The sequence below is a fragment of the Podarcis bocagei genome, assembly GCF_964188305.1.
Source record: "Podarcis bocagei genome assembly, chromosome: 1".
Classification (NCBI taxonomy): Eukaryota; Metazoa; Chordata; class Lepidosauria; order Squamata; family Lacertidae; genus Podarcis; species Podarcis bocagei.
Genome location: NC_138125.1, coordinates 134,876,859 through 134,897,677, shown reverse-complemented (window position 1 = coordinate 134,897,677; position 20,819 = coordinate 134,876,859). Strand labels below are relative to the sequence as shown.

The following is a 20,819-nucleotide window of genomic DNA, read 5'->3' as shown; positions in this document are numbered from 1 at the left end:
CACTCAAGGAATCGTTTCGGAGAAAAAGCTTTTATTTCTACCATCCATGAACTGGTAGAAGGAGCAAGTGTGATAAGTCACAAAAAGCATGCACGAAGTCCACAGTCATGTGCACAGAGTATATATTCCCCGAACCAGATCCCTCCTCCTTTCTCCTCCCTCAGGAGTCCTCTGAGCATGAACAGAAAGCTGTCTTGGGACTATTGGACTCTTGGCGCCCTTCCCAGGAAAGGGGTTTCAGAGTGTTCAGATATATTTCAATCTCTTGTTCTGGCATGGTTCCCGGACAGAAAGTAAGTTGCAATGTGGTTCTTTAGCAAGGCCTGAAGGCATGAGAAAGGCCTGAGAAACAATGGACTGTTCTCTACCTTTGTTACAGCAGAGCGGAATGTTTCTGATGCTTAGCTGCTGAGAAAATGATTTTGAAAAGCTTTGAGAAGCTTTGAGCCTGCTTTGGTGGGGGGTGACTTCGGGCCTAGGTGAGGTCACCTGTCCTCACCTTCCTTCAGGTTTAGTGACCACATAGGGAAGCAAGTGAAGTTAATGCACCTGAACTTCTAAAGAGGTACCTCCCACAAAAGACCATTAAGTCCAGCACCTAAAATTATTCTCCTAACTGCACCGCTGAAAGCAGGGACCATTTTCCTTGCAGCTGTCTGTCTGCCCTCACCCAAGGGATCAGAGCAGCAAATCTGATGACAGCTACATCGATCATTGTTTGACTTGGGCAGCTCACATTAAGCTGCTTTCTCCCGTTAACTGTGCTATATGTTGAGATTCCCTCATGCAAGTGATGTAGGAAAAAACCTGCTCCTTTTCCCTTGTGGGGTATCCAAGAGCCCATATAGAGTCCTTAAGTGGGTTCCCTATCTGTAGCAGAAAATAACAGAGGCCAACCAGAGAATATTGAGAAGCAAAGCAGCTTGTAAGCCTGATCTTTATTAAACTGTTGCAACAGGGTCCTCACTCACCACACGCAGGAGAGAGGAGGCGAGGAGAGAAACGCCTAAACGTGAAGGGGTGCAAGAGATATTCCGATGGCACTGAAGACGTGCGCCTCGAAAGCATTTGGGTTCACACAAAGTTTTCCTGAAGGTCATTCTTCAGTATGGTAACTTATGGCTTTGCTGTCAGTTTCCATAAAGCCACTTCTTGTAACAAGGGGGCGGTGGGGTGGGGTGGGGGAGAAAAGAAAAAGGGTTTTGTTTGGAGCCATTAGGGGCCCCCTCCCCCACCAACCCTATTAGTGAGCTTTATTAAAGCCGTGCAGACAAAGAGCAAGGATGCCCTCCTTAATGGAGAGCCTCCGATAATTACTCGGCTCTGCCGCTTCTTCTGGGGCCTGAATGGCCTTTGAATAATGTTTCTCTTGCTGTGGCTGCAGACAATGTCCTAGCAGACTGCTCTAAACGGTGCCAATCCCATTAGCAGAAGAAAAGCGGCCCCCTTTCTAGGGACGTGGATGTTTGTTTGTGGTGGTAGCGGCGGCCTTGCAGTGGGAATGAACTATGCCCACCGCCTGATCGCTTCTGCGAGGCGAAGGAGCCGTGCCAGGAAAAGCTTGTTCAAAAACAATCTCCCTCTTTAAAAAGACCTGAGCTAAGTGGCTTGGGAAAGAAGGAGCTGGCTGGCAGAAGGGCTGGCGGATGGGAACATCTCTCATCAAAAGGAGAAGTAAAACATAGCTTATTGAATGTTAAAGAAAAGGTAATTGCTACAGTGTTGAATTCCAGTGGGCAGCTTTTCCTCTGCCTCCGAGGGTCAGCTCTGATGTTACATTCCCCCCACCCCCCGCCATGGACGGCTGTGAAGAAATGGCTTGTGAAAAATGTAAGCGTAAAGCAAAACGGATGCATGCAGGAAATAAATAGTATTGTAATCCGAGGAAGGGAAGAGCAGAACGCCTACTGGCTCCAAGTATACCCTCAGGGTACGGGCCGGTATTTTAATTTTAATTTTAATAATAATTCATAGATCTTTCATGCAAAAACTGAAGCATGCTTCCCATTCCGAGGCATAATTTTTCACCTGCATTCCTAACTCAGGAATACAGCAAAGCACTCTGGTGGAAGGAAATCATTTGGGTCGAATCAGAATTTCTGATTCAAAGATGGTCAATGCCCAAATTCTAGCCGAGCCACCCCTTTCCCCGATCAGTAGAACCTAATGCAGACATCCTGCAGCCTCAAGGCAATACCAGTGCAATTTTTCTAGAAAAATTCATCATGAATTTCTCCCTCATTCTGTTAGAATGGTAATGGCGCCCACCGGAGAGGTGCTGAGAGTTCCATCAAGTTCCAGCTAAAGAAAGCCCTGGTCTATACCATTTTTACTTATAAAACACTGAACACTGAACAAAAGAATTTAGTTCAATTTTAAATGTTGTCACAAACTTTGATTAATTGTTGGTATGTCTGCCCCACTGGCTCCATTCCCTAACCTGGCAGGACTGCTCTGAAAGATTCTTTTTAAGGTTGCAATCCTATAACCCTGTACCTGTGAATAAACCCCATTGAATTTGATGGCACTTGCTTCTGAGCAGGCAGGCATAGTGTTGTGCTGGCAATTAAATACCGTATTTTTCGCCCCACAGGACGCACCGACCCATAGGACGCATCAAGTTTTTTTGGGGGGAAATAAAGGGGAAAAAAATTATTTCCCCCCCAGGCGCTTGTGGGGCCGGCAGCAGGGAGAAGCGCTCTTCTCCCCGCCGCCCGCCTTGAGATCAGGTCCGGGGACAGCGGGGAGACGCGCTGCGCCTCCCAGCTGTCCCCAGAGTTTGTGGGGCAGGCAGCGGGGAGAAGCGCTCTTCTCCCCGCTGCCCGCCTTGAGATCAGGTCCGGGGACAGCAGGAAGATGCGCTGCGCCTCCCAGCTGTCCCCAGAGCTTGCGGGGCAGGCAGCGGGGAAAAGCGCTCTTCTCCCCGCCGCCCGCCTTGAGATCAGGTCCGGGGACAGCGGGGAGACGCGCTGCGCCTCCCAGCTGTCCCCGGAGCTTGCAGGGCAGGCAGCGGGGAAAAGCGCTCTTCTCCCCGCCGCCCGCCTTGAGATCAGGTCCGGGGACAGCGGGGAGACGTGCTGCGCCTCCCCACTTTCCCCGGAGCTTGCTGGGCTGGCGGCGGGGTCTCCCCGCCGTCAGCCTCCAAACCACTTCGGGAGACAGCGGGATGGCAGCGTTCCGCCTCCCTCTGTCCCCCGACCTTGTGGGGCTGGCGCTGGGGCTCTCCAGGCTTCAGCGAAAGCCTGCATTCGCCCCATAGGACGCACACATATTTCCCCTTCATTTTTGGAGGGGGAAAAGTGCGTCCTATAGGGCGAAAAATACGGTACATAATAGCATCCTTTATTAATTGAACAACGCATTTACAAAAAATGTTTTTAATATGAGTACTTATAAAACTACAGATAGCAGGCATCAAAAAACAGGACAGGAGCTCCTCCCATTCATATATATTGAAATTCATATATTCATATATATTCAAATTCGTATATATTCAAATATATTAAAATATTTAAAGGGCTGTCACGTGGAAGGTGGAGCAAGCTTGTTTTCTCCTGCTCTGGAGGGCAGAACCTGAACCAATGGCTTCAAGTTGCAAGAAAGGAGATTCCGACTAAACATCAGGAAGAGCTTTCTAAACAGTAAGAGCTGTTCCATCCTTGGGAGATTGTGAACTCTCCTTCCTTGGAGGTTTTTAAGTAGAGGTTGGATGGCCATCTGTCTTGGATGCTTTCATTTAGATTTCTGCATTGCAGGAGGTTGGACTAGATAACTACGCTAGCCCTGGTGAACATCTCAAAATCCCAGAAAAGCCAATTGTGTGTATGATGTGGGGGGAACAGAATAAAAGAACCAACGGGCTTTTCCTTTTGAAAAGTACCCACAATGTTGAGATTATCATAACGCTAGGGGCTCTGGCTGTTACCTGCCGTCACACACTGATATTGTTGTTATTAGTGTTGGTTTTTTTAAAAGAAATTCTTATTATTTTCCTTATACATACTTTTACAATACATTACAATAAATCACTTAAATACTTTTAGCTCTGCTGAGCCTGCGACTTCCCTCCATCTCTTCAGCGAGTATCCCTTATTTTCTTGTATCGCGTATTTTTTTAACTCTTATATCTGTCATACATTGTAAGAGCTATTTCAGTCCTGCCCGTGTTTTTAAATTTTTACAATTATCCGTGATTAGTGTTATTCTTATTACCAGCCATCACAAGTTGTTTATTCCTGTTCCATACCCTCCAACATTTCTCCGACGAAAATAGGGACATCCTATTCCATAATAAACAAAGATCCGTATAGTTAAAGCCATGGTTTTCCCAGTAGTGATGTATGGAAGTGAGAGCTGGACCATAAAGAAGGCTGATTGCCGAAAAATTGATGCTTTTGAATTATGGTGCTGGAGGAGACTCTTGAGAGTCCCATGGAGTCCCAAGAAGATCAAACGCAGCCATTCTTAAGGAAATCAGCCCTGAGTGCTCACTGGAAGGACAGATCGTGAAGCTGAGACTCCAATACTTTGGCCACCTCATGAGAAGACTCGACTCCCTGGAATAGACCCTGATGTTGGGAAAGATGGAGGGCACAAGGAGAAGGGGACGCCAGAGGACAAGATGGTTGGACAGTGTTCTTGAAGCTACCAGCATGAGTTTGCCCAAACTGCGGGAGGCAGTGGAAGACAGGAGTGCCTGGCGTGCTCTGGTCCATGGGGTCACGAAGAGTCGGGCACAACTAAATGACTAAACAACAACAACATTCCATAATAATAATAATAACAATAATATTTATACCCCACCAACCCCCATCTGACTGGGTTGCCCCAGCCACTCTGGGCAGCTTCCAACATATATAAAAACATAATAAAACATCAAACATTACAAAAACTTCCCTTCAGATGTCTTATAAAGGTTGTACGGTTACTTACATTTGCTTGGGGGTCACATTACTCCATACCCTCTAACATTTCTCCGTTATAAATAGGGCTGTCCTAAGGAAAAGCGGGACATTCTGGGATCAAATCAGAAACCAGGACGGCTTCTGTAAATCCGGGTCTGTCCCTGGAAAATAGGGACATATGGGGGCGGGGGGGGGACAGTTGCCCCCCTTCTAAATCAAGTAAATCAATAAAAAATACTTAAATAACTGAGGTTCTGTCCCCCCAACAAAAATCCTGGCTATGCCCATGATGTAGGGTCTGCATCATCATCATCATCATCATCATCATCATTATTATTATTATTATTATACTATTAGGTTGTTGTTTTTATTTTTATTATGTATTTTGTGGTTTTGTATCTTGATTGTATTTTGTGAACTGCCCTGAGGACCCCCCCCCCCGGGTATAGGGCGGTCTAATGATGATGATGATGATGATGATGATGATGATGATGATGATGATAATAATAATAATAATAATAATAATAATAATAATAATAATAATAATAATAATCGTCATCATTATCTTTATGTTGGGCGGGGCTGGGGAGTGCGGAACAGGCTGCCTGCCGGAACCTTCTTGCCGGTTCCGGTTTCCCTGGCTGCTGCGGGGGAAGCGTTTGAGGCGAGCACCGGGGCCGGGGCAGCTTGTAAACAGAGAGAGCCGAGGCGGCGGCGGCTGAGGCTGAGGGCGGTTGCCGGTGTGTGTGGCCGGTGGCGGAGGGAGCGAGGAGGACGGGAAGAGAAGGCAAGGGAAACCGGGGGGAATGAATGCGGGACCCCCGGGGCGGCGCGTGTGCGGCTGCTGCGGAGTCCGGGTCGAGGCTGCCTGTGGCTTGAGTCCCTGGAGGCTCCGCAGATGGGAGTGGAAAGGCCGGCTGTGCCGCTGACCATCCCGAAGGTCCAGCCTGGGCGTTTATGGCGCCTTCCTTCTTGTGCCAGGTGCCCTCTCTGCAGGCTCTGCAGCCTGGCACTTTTAGGAGGCGGGCATCCTTATCAAATCAAGCAGCTTGGGGGTTTGTTGTTGTTGTTGTTGTTGTTGTTGTTGTTGTTGTTGTTGTGCATTTCTTGTGCCTGGATCTGTCTTCATCCTCTGTCCCCCCCCCCGTCCTCCCCTCCCCCCCCAGCTCCTTAAATTATGCAATATTAGGTCATCCCATGGATGCAGTTATAGCTTTCACCAAAGAAGCCGCGCAGTAACTGCAGGACAAGCACAAAGCTGTGCAGTCGGCTTAAGCCTTTTATGTAAACTGTGTTTTGTCGTTGTTGCTGCATCTCATATATATTCGTTCTCTTCTCTATGTAGCGTTTAACCTGCCCTTCTTCCAAGGTAGTGTGTAAGAGCCTCCTAACCCCCTCTCCCTATCCCCATCCCCATCCCACTTGTATCATTGCAACAACCCTATGGAATAAATTGAATTCCTTTAAACTGAATGATGGCAGGTGCCTCGAAATCGCTCAGTGAACTTTGTGGTGCAGTGCAGATTTGAGGCTGGGTCTCCCTGTTTCAGGCAAGACTCTACCAGAATAGCTCTCTAGCACATTACATGTGCACAACTTATGTGGTGCTCTCTGAAGGCATGCAGATTGTTGAATCAAAGTTAAAAGCATATTAATGTTCTCTTTGTTTATTATTTTTTAAGCATTATGGAAAATAGTTTACTATGTGTGTTCTGAGTGTACCATGCTACCCAGGCTTCCTTGAGAACGCACATATTTTTACTCCAGAATGCAAAGTGTGAAAAAGGAGGTTATAGTTGAAAGTCTAATTTTTTCAAATAATGGACTGGCTGTGATTATCTGTTAAGCATTTGGCTAGTTCAGATGGCAACCTTGAGCTAGGTTAAGAACTTTGAGAACTGAAAGAAGAAAAGTCACTTTATCCAGGGACAGTCTAAATATGTATTGGCCTGTTCCTACAGGATGTGGTATTAGTGTGTGAAAATAGTCAAGATCCAATGATCCCCAGATATGCCCTCCAAATGATGTCAGGCATCTTCACTTGGTAGCAAGTGGCCAATAGGCAGGTGCAAAATGTGCCTGGCGCCTGGCTAATTTTGAATGTGTGTTTGTATATATGTGTGTGTGTGTACAGACACACACAGAGATGTACACACACATATATGCACATACATAAACACACACCCATACATATATCTAATTGATGTTAATAAGACTTGTTACTCATGAGCAAATGTGATTAGGATTAGCATTTGTTCTGTTTTTAATCCAGTATAGGCTGCAGTCTTAACTGCAAGTGACTTCCATTAAACTTGCTGGTTCTTAAGAGGATATGTATAGGATTGCATTGTTAGTTACTTGAATCCCAGTAGTTTTCACTGCCACAGATTCTTTCACAATAACCATAAACTATATAATACACCATTCTCAGAATGACTGAATATCAAGTATATAAACTGTAGCAAAACTCCATCCTTGTGGACTAATATTGACTAGAGAGGAAGTGAGGCAGTTTGATCAACTTGCCAATAAAAAGCCAACTTTTCTACTATGGAGTTGTTAGGAGATACTGTATAGGAGACAGTACATTCACCTGTCATTTAATAGTGCTCTTTAAGGTAGACAGGGATAAAACTCCTTCCAAGATTGGGTTGGAGCAGAGGAATATAAGGCAGATAGGCATGCTTATAAAAATGTTGTGGGCTAGTAACTGTTGTAAACTTATTTACAAGGCTGCACTATAGTATGACAGTACTTTGTTCAGAGTATCCCCCTTCCAGTCTAGGATGCAGGCCATGGAATAATCCAGATGAAAGTGAAGGATTCAACAGTTGCAAATTGGATTCAGTAGAGAGAAGAGGAGGAGGCTATTTATCTTCTCTTTTCCTGGGCTGCACATGGCTATTCTGCAGAAAGAGAGAAAAATAAGACCATTTAAATGTCACACATTCGTCTTTAAAACTGCCCTGAAAACGGGGGTTGGAATAATCCTCCTGGTTTTTGATGCTGGCAAATATTTGAAATATTTTCCTGTTTTGGTTATAATATTCTCAATAGCATAATTTCCTTTTACTTAGGATCTAAGTTCTGTTGAATACACAGAGAATTCCTTTTGCTTAAATTACGCACAGGCATGCCCCTAGCATCCAAAAGACAGTGCTGCAGCATCTTTTGAAATTACCTGATTTATTCATTTTTGCTGCCACAGATTCTCTCACGTGAAGCAGTAAGTATAACAGACTCCACATTTCTTTTCCTTCCTGGTTCAGTATAGGTTCAGTATACTTCCTGGAAGTATAGAAAAATGGAGTATGGTTATAAACAGCCATCTCATCATCAGCCTCCCTGCTTAATGACCTCATCTCTAGCAATGTCTGTATGACTTGCTTTTGTTTTTTTGCTGAGCATAGATGATGCTTCAGAGTTGCCTCCATGGCAAAAAGAAAATGCACACATATGCATGGCTTTGTTCTGTTAGTAAGAGAATTCCAAGGTCAATGTATTTTTGTACTAACTGAGTACTCAGTCTGTCTGAGAGTGAAACAAGGTCTGTTTATCCAGAACTGAAACATGTACAGTGGTGCCTCGCAAGACGAAATTAATCCGTTCCGCGAGTGTCTTCGTCTAGCGGTTTTTTCATCTTGCGAAGCAACCCTATTAACGGATTAACGCTATTAGCGGTTTAGCGGCTATTAAAGGCTTAGCGGCTATTAAAGGCTTAGCGGATTAGCGGCTAAAAGGCTATTAGCGGCTTAGAAAAAGGGGGGGGAAGTGAAAAAAAATCTCAAGGCTCGCAAGACATTTTCGTCTTGCGAAGCAAGCCCATAGGGAAATTCGTCCTGCGAAGCAACTCAAAAACGGAAAACCCTTTCGTCTAGCGGGTTTTCTGTCTTGCGAGGCATTCGTCTTGCGGGGCACCGCTGTAGCCTGTTAGAGAAAACACTGATGACTAAGTACAGTGGTACCTCGGGTTACATACGCTTCAGGTTACAGACGCTTCAGGTTACAGACTCCGCTAACCCAGAAATACTACCTCAGGTTAAGAACTTTGCTTCAGGATGAGAACAGAAATCGTTCTCCGGCAGTGCGGCGGCGGCAGCAGGAGGCCCCATTAGCCAAAGTGGTGCTTCAGGTTAAGAACAGTTTCAGGTTAAGAATGGATCTCCAGAATGAATTAAGTACTTAACCCGAGGTAAAAAGGTAAAGGTAAAGGGACCCCTTACCATTAGGTCCAGTCGTGACCGACTCTGGGGTTGTGGCGTTCATCTCGCTTTATAAGCCAAGGGAGCCGTCGTGCAGCTTCCAGGTCATGTGGCCACCATGACTTAGCTGCTTCTGGTGAACCAGAGCAGCGCACGGAAATGCCGTTTACCTTCCTGCCAGAGTGGTACCTATTTATCTACTTGCACTTTGACATGCTTTCGATCTGCTAGGTTGGCAGGAGCAGGGACCGAGAAACGGGAGCTCACCCCGTCTCAGGGATTTGAACCGCTGACCTTCCGATCGGCAAGCCCTAGGCTCTGTGGTTTAGACCACAGCGCCACCCGCATCCCTAACACCCAAGGTTCTCTGACTGCTTCTCAGTGTTGGTGTGTTGGTAGGAAGATTCGGTACCTTGAGCCTTGGGTACAAATGCTTCCTCTGGTTGACGACATGCAAAATGCTTGGGAAAGGTCACTGCATGACATGATTTCCCTGGTGAGTCAGTGTTTTGCTTTGCATTCAATCTCTGAACTGAGCCACTTCTTCTTTTCCTTGTCACCTGCTCCTGAGTGGTTTCAGACTGGAAGTCAGACTGACAGTAATACAGAGGGATAGTCAGCCTGGATAGTCAGCCCTGCTTACCAGAAGCTGCTCTAACAGAGCTTTAGAGAAGTGCTCCTGTATATGGCAAACAGTTCTGTTTCTTTTTTCATTTTCTGCATTTAAAGTCATGCATGTGAGAGAGACTGAAATTGCTTAAATTGCTGCTGTGTTATGAATTATTGTTGCTAGATCTATCGCCATGGAGAGTGATGGATAATCTTTAGCTCACTAACACTAACACTAACATTGATAGATTTTCTCAGGCTCCTTTAATCTTGTATCATTTCTCACTGGTTTAATTCAGAATGGGTTTGTTGTCTCCATAGTGCTAAGATTACCCTGGTTTTCCCTGCATATAGATATGCTGTAGATGAAGCCGTGCTGAATTCAGATTTCGGCTTTTAGATGTGTGCAATTCAATTCTATGTAGAAAATATACAGGTAGCTGAATCGACCTATAAGAAAAATGCCAAATATTAGGGCACTACTTTTATTAGGCCAGGCAAAATTGCACAGTATTTTATGACATTTTTATTGGCCCAATAAAGGCATTGCCCTAATATGTATTTAGACAGGTTTGCTAGTTCAAGGGAATGGAAACTAGAGGGGAAACTGTTAGGCTGAATAAAGTGAAATCTCCCATAACGTCTGAAGCCTCCGCTCAGTCCTACAACAGAAACTGCCAACACATTTTTTCAGCATGTCTTTCAGGCACTGAGGAATAGGAATTTGCTTTTGAAAAGCAGGCCTTTCTCTTCTTTAGGACTCTCACTGAACCCTGCAGAATGGATGGATAAACAGTTAAAGCACTGAGGGTCAGATAGACTGCTGCTGCTGCATACGTGGTACCTCGGGTTAAGTACTTAATTCCTTCCAGAGGTTTGTTCTTAAGCTGAAACTGTTCTTAACCTGAAGCGCCACTTTAGCTAATGGGGCCTCCTACTGCTGCCACGTGATTTCTGTTCTCATCCTGAAGCAAAGTTCTTTACCCGAGGTACTATTTCTGGGTTAGCAGAGTCTGTAACCTGAAGCGTATGTAACCCGAGGTACCACTGTACTCTCTTTATGCCTTGCAGCTCTTCAAGCTTCAGGCAGTCTCTGGGTCTGAATCTGGTAGCCCTCTTTCTGAACTTTCTTGGCAACAAGAATCCAGGGGCTCCTGTGATCAGCTACCTAAACCAGATGTTGCTGCACTGTAACCCCCATCAGCCCCAGCAAGCATGACCAATGGCCAGGGATGATGGGAGTTGTAGTTCAGCAGCATATGGCAGACCTGAGGTTCCCCACATTTGGTTTAATCTGTCCATGCCAGTTTCCAAGCTTCTCTTGTGTCCTTAATAGTGAACTCTACTACTTGACTGAGAAGCAGAACCCAGGATAGAGCCATGGAGGTAGCAGGCTTGGTGCCAAGGGACAAAATAGGTTGCAGCCTCCTCCTTGGTTCAGAGAGGGAGAAAACTACCACTTGCCAAGACAGTGATATCACTCAGGTGTGGGGTTAGTTACTTCACAAACACACTCCAACGTTATCCACAAGTGCATGTCTTTATTTTCACTGTCATCAGCAAACAGTTGCCACTTACCAGTGTTTGAAATCAGCCAGGTGCCAGGCGCGTTTTGCGACGGGCATGGATCAAATTGTGACCAGGTGGCAATACCTGGATGCAAGGCTGGCACTGACATCTCCATCTGGCTGGCCCCTCCAGCTTTCTTAAGCAGGTAAGCAGAAGAGGTTATTTATTGTGTCAGTCTTCCACATTTTTCTCCAAGGAGTACATGGTTCACCCCCCTCTTTAGTCAGTCCCTACAATGACCCTGTGAGGTAGGTTAGGAGGCTGTGACTGACTCCAAGTGAGCTTCATGACTGAGTGGGGATTTGAACCCTGATTTCCAAAGTTCTAGTCCAACACTCTAACCACTACACCCCACTGGCTACCTAGAGTCCTTCTGCCATGGGGCAGCTCTGTAAATTAAGTAGGAAAATAAATACAGTGGTACCTTGGGTTAAGACCTTAATTCGTTCCGGAGGTCCGTTCTTAGCCTGAAACTGTTCTTAACCTGAAGCACCACTTTAGCTAATGGGGCCTCCCGCTGCCGCCGCACGATTTCTGTTCTCATCCTGAATCAAAGTTCTTAACCCGAGGTACTATTTCTGGGTTAGCGGAGTCTGTAACCTGAAGCGTATGTAACCTGAAGCATCTGTAACCCAAGGTACCACTGTATGGGGAAAGCAAACTATATTTTCCTTGAAGCTTGACTTAGTTTTATCTTGGGTTGTTTCATTTGATGTTTAAATGTGTTGTAAACTGCTTTGAGATTTTATTCTTTAAAACATAAAGTGATATAGAAATGAAATAAACAACAACAACAAACCCGGCCGGGGGCGGAGATGGCACCTAGTCATACCGTTGTAGCAACGGTAATCTAGATTTAAGGTGCCATTTGGTGATTAGCTTATATTATTTGAGTTTCTAAACACTGCCTCTCTCTCTTATGGGGAAGAGAACAGGGCTGCATTTGTGTGCTGGGTGGGAGGACACACTATTGTGGTGAGGGCAAAACCAGCGGTGACACTGGGTGGCCTTCCGCTGACAGACCTCTCTCAAGGGGATAGAGTATATTTCTGGCCCAGAGCACACAAAGATGTATTGCATTTCCCCAGAGCAGTATACAGGCTCACACTCTGCCTGTCATTATGTCAGACATTTTGTCAGTAATAACAAAGATGATAGGTTTCTTTCTTTCTTTTTCTTGGTCCGCCTTACCCTTTATTTGAAAACCAAGTTACCAACACTTCTGGGAATCTCCTTTGATTGTGGAAATCTCGCTGCATCGTGGTTTCTCCACTATTGTACAATGACGCTGAGTCATGTCTTCCCATCACAGGGCTTGCGATTTGCAACTGATAAATATTTTGGCAGTAAAATAGTTTTGGATGTACCCAAGTGATGCGGCAGAAAATGCTTACAATGCCAATCTAAGAAAGGGATCTCCAAGGCTGCATTTTACCTGCTGGATCTCCACGGGGCTTGATTGTGAGTAGACCTGTATAAGATTGCCATGTAAAAGTAGCAGCCAATCAAAGCATTTTAGTCAGTTAACCTTGCACAGAGTATACCAAATTGTTCAATGTCTAGGCAGTTTAATTGCTAGCTTCAATTATGAAAATAAATCACAGTATTTATGGGCTGGTGGGTGTTAATTTGTGGCTATTTAAGTTACTAGATGTGTTTTGGTCTGAAGAACACAAGAGTTGTTTAACTAGAAAATGGGGTCAATTGCTTTGACTGAATCAAGAGATGTAAACAAATTGTTTGTCACAGTGCCATTGGCACTGAAACCCTTTTCACAGGCAGCCACTCAAGTTAAAGAATAACAAACAGGGTATATACCTGCCCAGGAAATGTTTTGCAACGTATATTAATTAACAGTGCTGAGTGATAAATATGTATGTACTTGGACTTTGCCACAAATGGCTTCTCAGGTCAAGAAAACACAATCAGGTACAAGTGTATCTTAGACAAAAGAAGTGTGATCAGTTGTAAAGAAAAAATATCTGTGAGGGCTATTAAGATAGAGACATCTCTGAAGTGTGTGTTCTTGGGACCAAAAAGCCTAAGGAGGAAAATATGGTTGTTGCCCCACTGATTCTTCTCCTCTCCCCAGAGCTTCAGAAACCAAGTGTCTGTGAATGTTGGCTACCCCTTGAGCTCTCTACCTCATCATCTTGCATCTTCCCCCTCAGACTCCTAACCTCCCGTCAGGGAACTGCCATCAGTGCTGGAGGGAGAGAGCAAAAGCCAGAGGGATTCCAGAGAGCACCCAGGGATCAGGAGAAGCAGCCCATCTTCTGGGGAAGAGAATCAGCGTAGCACGAGTGGAGAAGGGGGGCAGATGGGGGAGGCGGTCCCATGACTCCTTGCCTGGGACCAGCGGGGAGAGTAGGGGTCCTCTGCTGCCCACGCCCTCCTTGCGCAGAAGACTTCCGCGCAGAGAGAGTAGGAGGAGACTAGGCGTCAAAGAGCTTCTTTGCTGGAAGAAGTTTAAGAAACGCCCACTGGCGGATTCTGCCAGCGATAGAGTCAGCCACGGGTGAGTGGCTGTCCGGACAGAAAAGGTTCACTTAGGCAACCCAGCCAGGTGTTTGCACCCAGCCGGGGAGATAAGCACTGGCTTACGCACGAGCAACCCCTAGAACCATTACACCTCCGTTCCCTTTGCACCACTTTTTCTACAGCCTGAGGGAACTTGAAGCACTTGCAATCTTCCTTTAGTTAGTCTAGTGAAGTTATGGCCCATACTCGGAGAACCCTATAACATTTGAGTGTTGATAGGCGTTTTGCAGATAAGACATGCAGAACAGCATCTCTCTGCTGGTGTTCCACTCACCCTGTCTCTGGTGAGAGAGCAACTTCACTAACATAGTTTTGTAACATGTTTTACAGGAAAATCCAGATTCTGCGGATTTCTACTGCACAGCCAATACCCTCCCATCCTATCTTACCATTTAGACTGGTAAGTCAGAGGGCAAGTTATTCTTCAGTAGCACGTTTACAAAGGGAAGTCAAGCCAAACATCTGAAGGCCAATGCCAGTTGCAACCCTAACCATTTAGCTCCCATCACCTCCTCGTTCAAGCAGTGTCAGAATCTTTCCAGAGACACCTTCCTCTTCTGCGCCTGGAATTTTTATGTTGTTTTTTGACAAAATTCCCCCAAAGTTTCTGCTCTGACTGCCAATAAAATGGAGGCGTTGGAGGTCGATGACATCAGCCCGGCCTTGGAAGTGACGGAAGATTTCTTTAGCACCTTTGATGCTAAACGAGAGAATGTGCAGCCACCAGAGGTTTATGGGGTCCAGGAAGTTCCTGAGCTGGTCGGCCACGAAGTGTTTAATAGGATTGCAGCCTGCGGAGACCTGAGGAACATCACTTTGGGGAAAACCAACCTCGTTTGGGAGCACTGCAAAAACGGACTCTTGGAAACCAAAGTGCAGACTGCAATTCCTGCCAAAGAACAGTTTGGAGTACAAAGGGGAATGGTTCCAGACAACCTCTCTTGGGTGGAACGGGGGGAGGCCTCGGCTTTTAACATCTGCCAGAGGAGGCGGGGTCGGCCCCGTTCTGTGAACGATATTATAGTGCAGAGTGAGGAAGCGGCCACTTTCAAGCCAGGCCACAACCGGTCACGCTCAGACGTCAGCCACATAGACTGGGGTGTCATCTTAGCTGATGCGTCTTCACAGCAGCCGTCTAATCAAGACAATCGATGTCCTAAACTTTCATTTGCACCAAGTGGATTCGAAAAGGGAGAGGACATTCAAGGGAACTCTGGTGAGTGCTTGATACTTTGCTGCACCTGGCTTCCTCCTCCTTCTTCTTCTTTTGGTTCCTATCTCTTATCAAAGGCGGAAAGCGACAGGTTTGGTGAGGCAACACAATCCCAGGTTGGATTTGGAGCTGTGAACCTTCGAAATTCAGTTCCCAATTCCCACCATGGGTTGCAAAGATTGTCTCAAGCAAGTTGCCCATTTCTCAACCTTAAAAGCAGAGGAACTCAACTTGAGTTACGGTTGTAAATATAAATATTTCTGTGACACATTTGGCAGTAGAAGACTTTGATTCTGCAGCCTGTCTAAATTATGCTACCCAGCTCACTACAGTATCTGGAAGTAAGGGAGAGAATCTGGAGGATGCTCTGTTCGCTGATTCTTTCTATGAGGACAAAGGTAGTGACTTTGAATCCCAGGATGGTCAGCCCATGCAGTCCTGACACTATGGCTAATTTTTAGCACTTTAATTTATCACATTATTTATATTTGGCCCAAGGAACATCACAGTGTAAGGAAAACACTGTAAGTGCAATGACCTAAAATAATAAAAAATTAATAAAGGTGAAAGCATTAGCAGTTCTAAAAAGGCCAGGATTTGGGGTGTTGTTTTTTTAGTACAAAGGCTGCTAAAAGAAGAAATCATACTACAGTGGGCCTGCAACTTTTGCTCATTTTACATATGTGATCACAACCTTATGTGTGTGTTAAATAAATAAATGGAGAGCAGGGGAAACTCACGTTACCCACTCTCCATGTATTTATTTCCCCCTGTCCTGTGCACCCAGTGGATTTTCTTTTTTTTATATATATATAATTTTTATTGATTTAATACAAGATAAAACAAACAATAAATTTCACATCGAATTTTCACAAATTACTTCTTTTTTGGACTTCCTTCAGCTTCCCCCAAAATCACCCATAGTTATTATTCTTAATACGCATTTCATAATATGTATTGACATTAGTAATATCCTTAATTTCTTTCTCTTTAGACAATACTTCTTAGTTTTTTCATAGAACTTTCTTAAACCCCTCTAGCGTTATCTGTCCCTCACTTATGTTTTCCAGATATTCCACAAATTTCCCCCAGTCTTCGATGAACCTTTGGTCTCTTTGGTATCTGATTTTCCCAGTCAATTTGTCCAACTCAGCGTAGTCTAACAGTTTCATTCTCCATTCTTCCACCATCGGTATTTCCTGTTGTTTCCATTTCTGTGCCAGCAACACTCTTGCTGCAGTCATTGCATATTGAAAAAATTTACAGTCTTTTCTCCTTATCTCCTTTCCTAATATTCCTAACAGAAAGGTCTCTGGTTTCTTTAAAAATGTATATTTTAAAATTTTCTTCATCTCATTATATATCTTTTCCCAGAAATCTTTCACTTTCTTGCATTCCCACCACATAGCACCCAGTGGATTTTCCTTGCTTACTAGGATCTGGAAGGTTGCAAGAGGTCTCTGGAATGCTCCCAGAGGTGGTCTTGGGGAAGGCTCTGGGAGTGCGGGGGGGGGGGCGTGCGTTCCAGGGGGTCCTGATATTGCATGATTTTGCCTTTGCACATGTGCCCCTAGAACTGAACCCTCGCTTAAGTGGCGGGCCAACTGTATATTTTGTAACATGGAAAGGGCTACTAGGAAAGGGCGACTTGGATGATACGTTTGTTTTTTAAAAACCAGTTTAAAAATCCAAAGTTTAGGTTGGATATGATGAGCACCTTTGAAGGGAGAGAGTTCCGTAGAACTGAACACAGTACTCTAGGGGTGGCCTGACCAAGTCAGGCGATTCATGTAAGACAGGCCTATCAATGGAGATTAGGCATAAGAGCTAAATGGAACATCTGCATTACAAGGCAGTCTGCCACTGGGGATGGGAAGCCAATGAGGAAGCACGGATGCCCCTCCATGCCATGTTCAAGCTTCCTCAAGGCACCTGTTCAGCCTTATATTGAAGCACTCACCTGATAGCCATGGGCAACAAGGGACCGCATACCAACATGGTGCTCTCCATCCATCCTTGGCACCCAGGATAGAAACCAAGCAGGCTGCCTGGGGGGGAAAGTCCTTTCCCCTCTGCTCAGCAGGGATGGGGCAGTTTTGCAGGAGGCCGGAGCTCTCAGTTCCCACAGCTGCCAGTCCTAGACAGCCTAGCTGCATTTCTATCCTTCTTTTGCAGGTATCTTTTGTGGGCTTCCTTACAAGGCTGTACTAGATGGATTTGGGGGCTGATTCCATCAGGCAGCTCTTCTATTATTTGCACACCAGACCACCAATACAAGATTATTTATCCGTGATAAACATCCCAGGTTTTGCTCATGCCACTTTCAAATTTTTCCTCTTCTAGTACCTGGGGAGACTATTTGAGCACAAAAGGAGAGAAATGTTGGCCTCTGTGAACAACTGTTTTTGAAACACAGCGTATGCAAAAAAGATCGTAATGAGACCTAATGCAGCAAGAAAAGGGATATAATCTGTAGATAAGAGGAATCTTATAAGGCTCTCAGCAGGTTGTTTTCTTCGCTGTTTTCTTCTTTTGGTCCTTATTTCTCAAGAAATTACTTTTTTTAAAAAAAAAGGAAGGCACCCCAGATGTAGGCTATTTGGCGTGATTATCTTCTATTTTCTATGATGGGCTCTGATTCGCTCTGCCTTGATTTAATTTCCTTGTTTGGGGAAAGAGTGAAGAGAAACGCTGCTTCCATTTTAGAGGGTGGACAGAAAGCACTCAGCGGAAAGGTATTATGCAGCTTTTGTACACCAGGCAGGTGAGGTGGCAGGAGGGAACCAGAGTGAGAGATTGGGGGGGGGGTGCAGCTGTGATTCCACCTGTCTATGTCAGGAGCCGGCCACTTCTCAAATCAGAAGGGTCCGCTGCATTTGAATTTTAATCAAGCTGGCCACTGTCATTGTCCCAGTTTAAGTGGGAGCGGATGAAGCCAGTTCACAGGAGCTGGAGAGAAAAAGCTGGCAGAGAGACTGTCTGGCTGTGAAAGATGGGGCGGAGAGACAGCTCCTCTCTCTCTCTCTCTCTCTCTCTCTCTCTCTCTCTCTCTCTCTCTCTCTTTTTCAACAAAAGGCAAGCAAGTCTCTGCTAAAGGCAGGAGGGAGGGGAAGCAGTGGTGAGTGTGGCATAAAACCTGTGAGAAGCCAGGAAGAGTCACCTGTGCTTGATGGAAACAAGAACAATGGGCTGAAGTTTCACTTTGGGTCTGCGGTAGCTGCGCTGTTTCTCTTATTGGATGATTAACAGAAAGGGAAGGTAACTGTGGAATATATGCGCATGATCGGCACTACAAAGGGATCTGTGTGGCTTTCAAATAAATTAATGGCTTTTGAGTTAGCGCAGAAATCCCAACAAATGTTAGGACCAGAGAGGAAGGCAAATCAAATTGGTTTCTTCCTTATACTCTTGCCTCATCAACACTTTTTTTTAAAAAAGGCCTTTTCTTTTTCCAATTTAGATTGAATTTAATTACCCCCCCCCCACTGCCCCAGCAGTTTATGTGAAATAAAGCTCCTTTTTGGAAGCTGCGTTTTGGATGTTATGCAATCGCGTTATGGCAGGCGTGAAGATGCGTTGTTACTACACAAGCACCAAATCCGATGCATTCTCAGCCTGGGAGGGAGACACACACATATCCAGGAAATGCAAAAGTGACAGGCACTCTCCCCAGCACCCCTGGAAGTTCTGCCATTCCCCAGCAATCAGAAACTCTCTATCAATGGCAACACCCAAATGTGGAGGGAGCCGATGAACTCGCAGTGGTGGCAGTGCATCTCGAAAAACTCAACGTGCAAGGCAGTGCCATAGCACACCCCCTTTGTCTGAATTTCAACATCACAATATATCACCCACTAAACATCATGATATACTGATATATCAAAGTGTCTGAAATAAGGATGCAAATGTTCTGGCAACTGCTACTACTTAGGGTTCTAAAACTGATGCATTTTACTCATCTTTAACATATTGTTACATCTGTTATTTTATAGTACAACAGGGTCAGCAGGAATCAAAAGAGAAGTGACGACCGGCTTCATGGTTTTTCCCACATCACAATTTTTTACATAGCCCCCGCCCATCACGATTCACAATACAATGGTACCTCGGGTTACATACGCTTCAGGTTACAGACTCCGCTAACCCAGAAATAGTACCTTGGATTAAGAACTTTGCTTCAGGACGAGAACAGAAATCGTTCTCCGGCAGCGCGGCGGCAGCAGGAGGAGGCCCCATTAGCTAAAGTGGTGCTTCAGGTTAAGAACAGTTTCAGGTTAAGAACAGACCTCCGGAACGAATTAAGTTCTTAACCCGATGTACCACTGTATATCACCATGTTGAATATTACGAAACTGTTACCATGATGTGGGCTTCAAACCAATTATGGGTGATGTATTACCTAGCCCACCAGTGGCATAGCCAGCCCTGCAGACCCCCAGGCATCCCTATAGGCAGGGATCAAATTCCTTTGCACTCTTTAAACCACTGTTTAGAAGCACAGCCCACAAAAGAGAAGGTAGGAGAGCCCAGTGGGAGCACATAGTCCCTGAACATGGGTGCATAGTAGGCGTTTGCGAGAGAGAAGAGGGAGTAATGCCACCGGGAGGGATTCGCTTCATCCTGTGATGTCAGGTATGTGCAGGAGACGCAAGTTATGCAGAACTAAAATGGAACTCCTGTTAGGGCTCGGCGATACATCGTCCAAAACCAGTTTGAAGTCCATATTGTGATACCGGTTTCATAACTTTTGACCTGGCAATATATTGCAAATCATGATGTGTGTGTGTGTGCATGTGCTATGCAAAAATCACAATGTGGGGGAAACCAGCCAATACCTCTACATAGTTCCATCCTTATTTCATACATTGTGATATATCATTATATTGTGATGTTTAGCTGGTGACATATCACAATGTTGGAAAGCAGTTATCGCCCAGCCCTACTGTTTGCCTCTACATGGTTCCATCATTTCAGACATTGTGATGTATTGGTATACAGTATTACAATGTTTAGCTGGTGATATATTGCCGTATTGAAAACCAGATATCGCTCAGTCCTACCCACTCACAATGTAATTTCAGTTATTGTTTCTTCAGAGTTTCTCACCTTTATCACCTGCTATGTCACCTTAAGGTTGAAATCCTGTAACTGGAAGTAATGGACTCCGTTGTTCTTGCATCTGAGTTGAGTTGTAAATCTGTCATACTCTTTGCTGTTAGATTCACTTAATTTCCTGCTTTCGTTGCATTTATTTTGAGGAGTAGTTCTTAGTATAATGAAGCCCATTGAAAAGCACCCGTGTGTCATGTAGATGGCTGCCAATAATGTTCAGATTTTTGAAATCAACTCCTGAGTTTTTACGGCTCAGTAAAAAGGAATAATTAATTGGAATTGCTAGTCTCTTATGTTACAAGTTGATTGTCCTAGTCCAGTTACCGTATTTGTTGCTCTATAAGACTCACTTTTTCCCTCCTAAAAAGTAAGGGGAAACGTGTGCGCGCCTTATGGAGTGAATGCAGGTTGCGCAGCTATCCCAGAAGCCAGAACAGCAACAGGGATTGCTGCTTTCACTGCACAGCGATCCCTCTTGCTGTTCTGGCTTCTGAGATTCAGAATATTTTTTTTCTTGTTTTCCTCCTCCAAAAACTAGGTGCATCTTGTGGTCTGGTGTGTCTTATAGAGCGAAAAATACGGTAAGTGCTTTGACTCCCCAGTGGGCAGTAACTGACAAAGCTACATGCCAAGACCCACCCTATTTTCATGAATGTACATCTGATTAAA

The 20,819-nt window shown here is 45.1% G+C and overlaps 1 protein-coding gene and 1 long non-coding RNA gene across 4 annotated transcripts in view; one reads left to right on the top strand and one right to left on the bottom strand.

The window, feature by feature from the left end:
* The first annotated feature begins 5,554 nt into the window (after window positions 1–5,554).
* The window catches only part of PLEKHM3 (pleckstrin homology domain containing M3), an 84,500-nt gene continuing 69,235 nt past the window's right edge, over window positions 5,555–20,819 (top strand). The window contains exons 1-4 of one of the 3 annotated variants that reach the window (XM_081166507.1): window positions 5,561–5,691; window positions 11,276–11,429; window positions 12,597–12,745; window positions 14,156–15,041. In XM_081166507.1, coding sequence (XP_081022633.1) covers window positions 14,453–15,041 — 589 coding nt within the window. In that variant the 5' untranslated portion in view covers window positions 5,561–5,691; window positions 11,276–11,429; window positions 12,597–12,745; window positions 14,156–14,452. Of the gene's footprint in view, window positions 5,692–11,275; window positions 11,430–12,596; window positions 12,746–14,155; window positions 15,042–20,819 lie in introns of all 3 variants that reach the window. The other 2 variants (XM_081166505.1, XM_081166506.1) reach the window with 2 other exon arrangements.
* On the bottom strand, window positions 13,210–14,090 carry LOC308591321. The gene is made up of 3 exons (XR_014010104.1): window positions 14,021–14,090; window positions 13,917–13,941; window positions 13,210–13,464 (listed from the first exon to the last, which is right to left on the bottom strand). It is a non-coding gene; the product is annotated as an uncharacterized lncRNA (long non-coding RNA).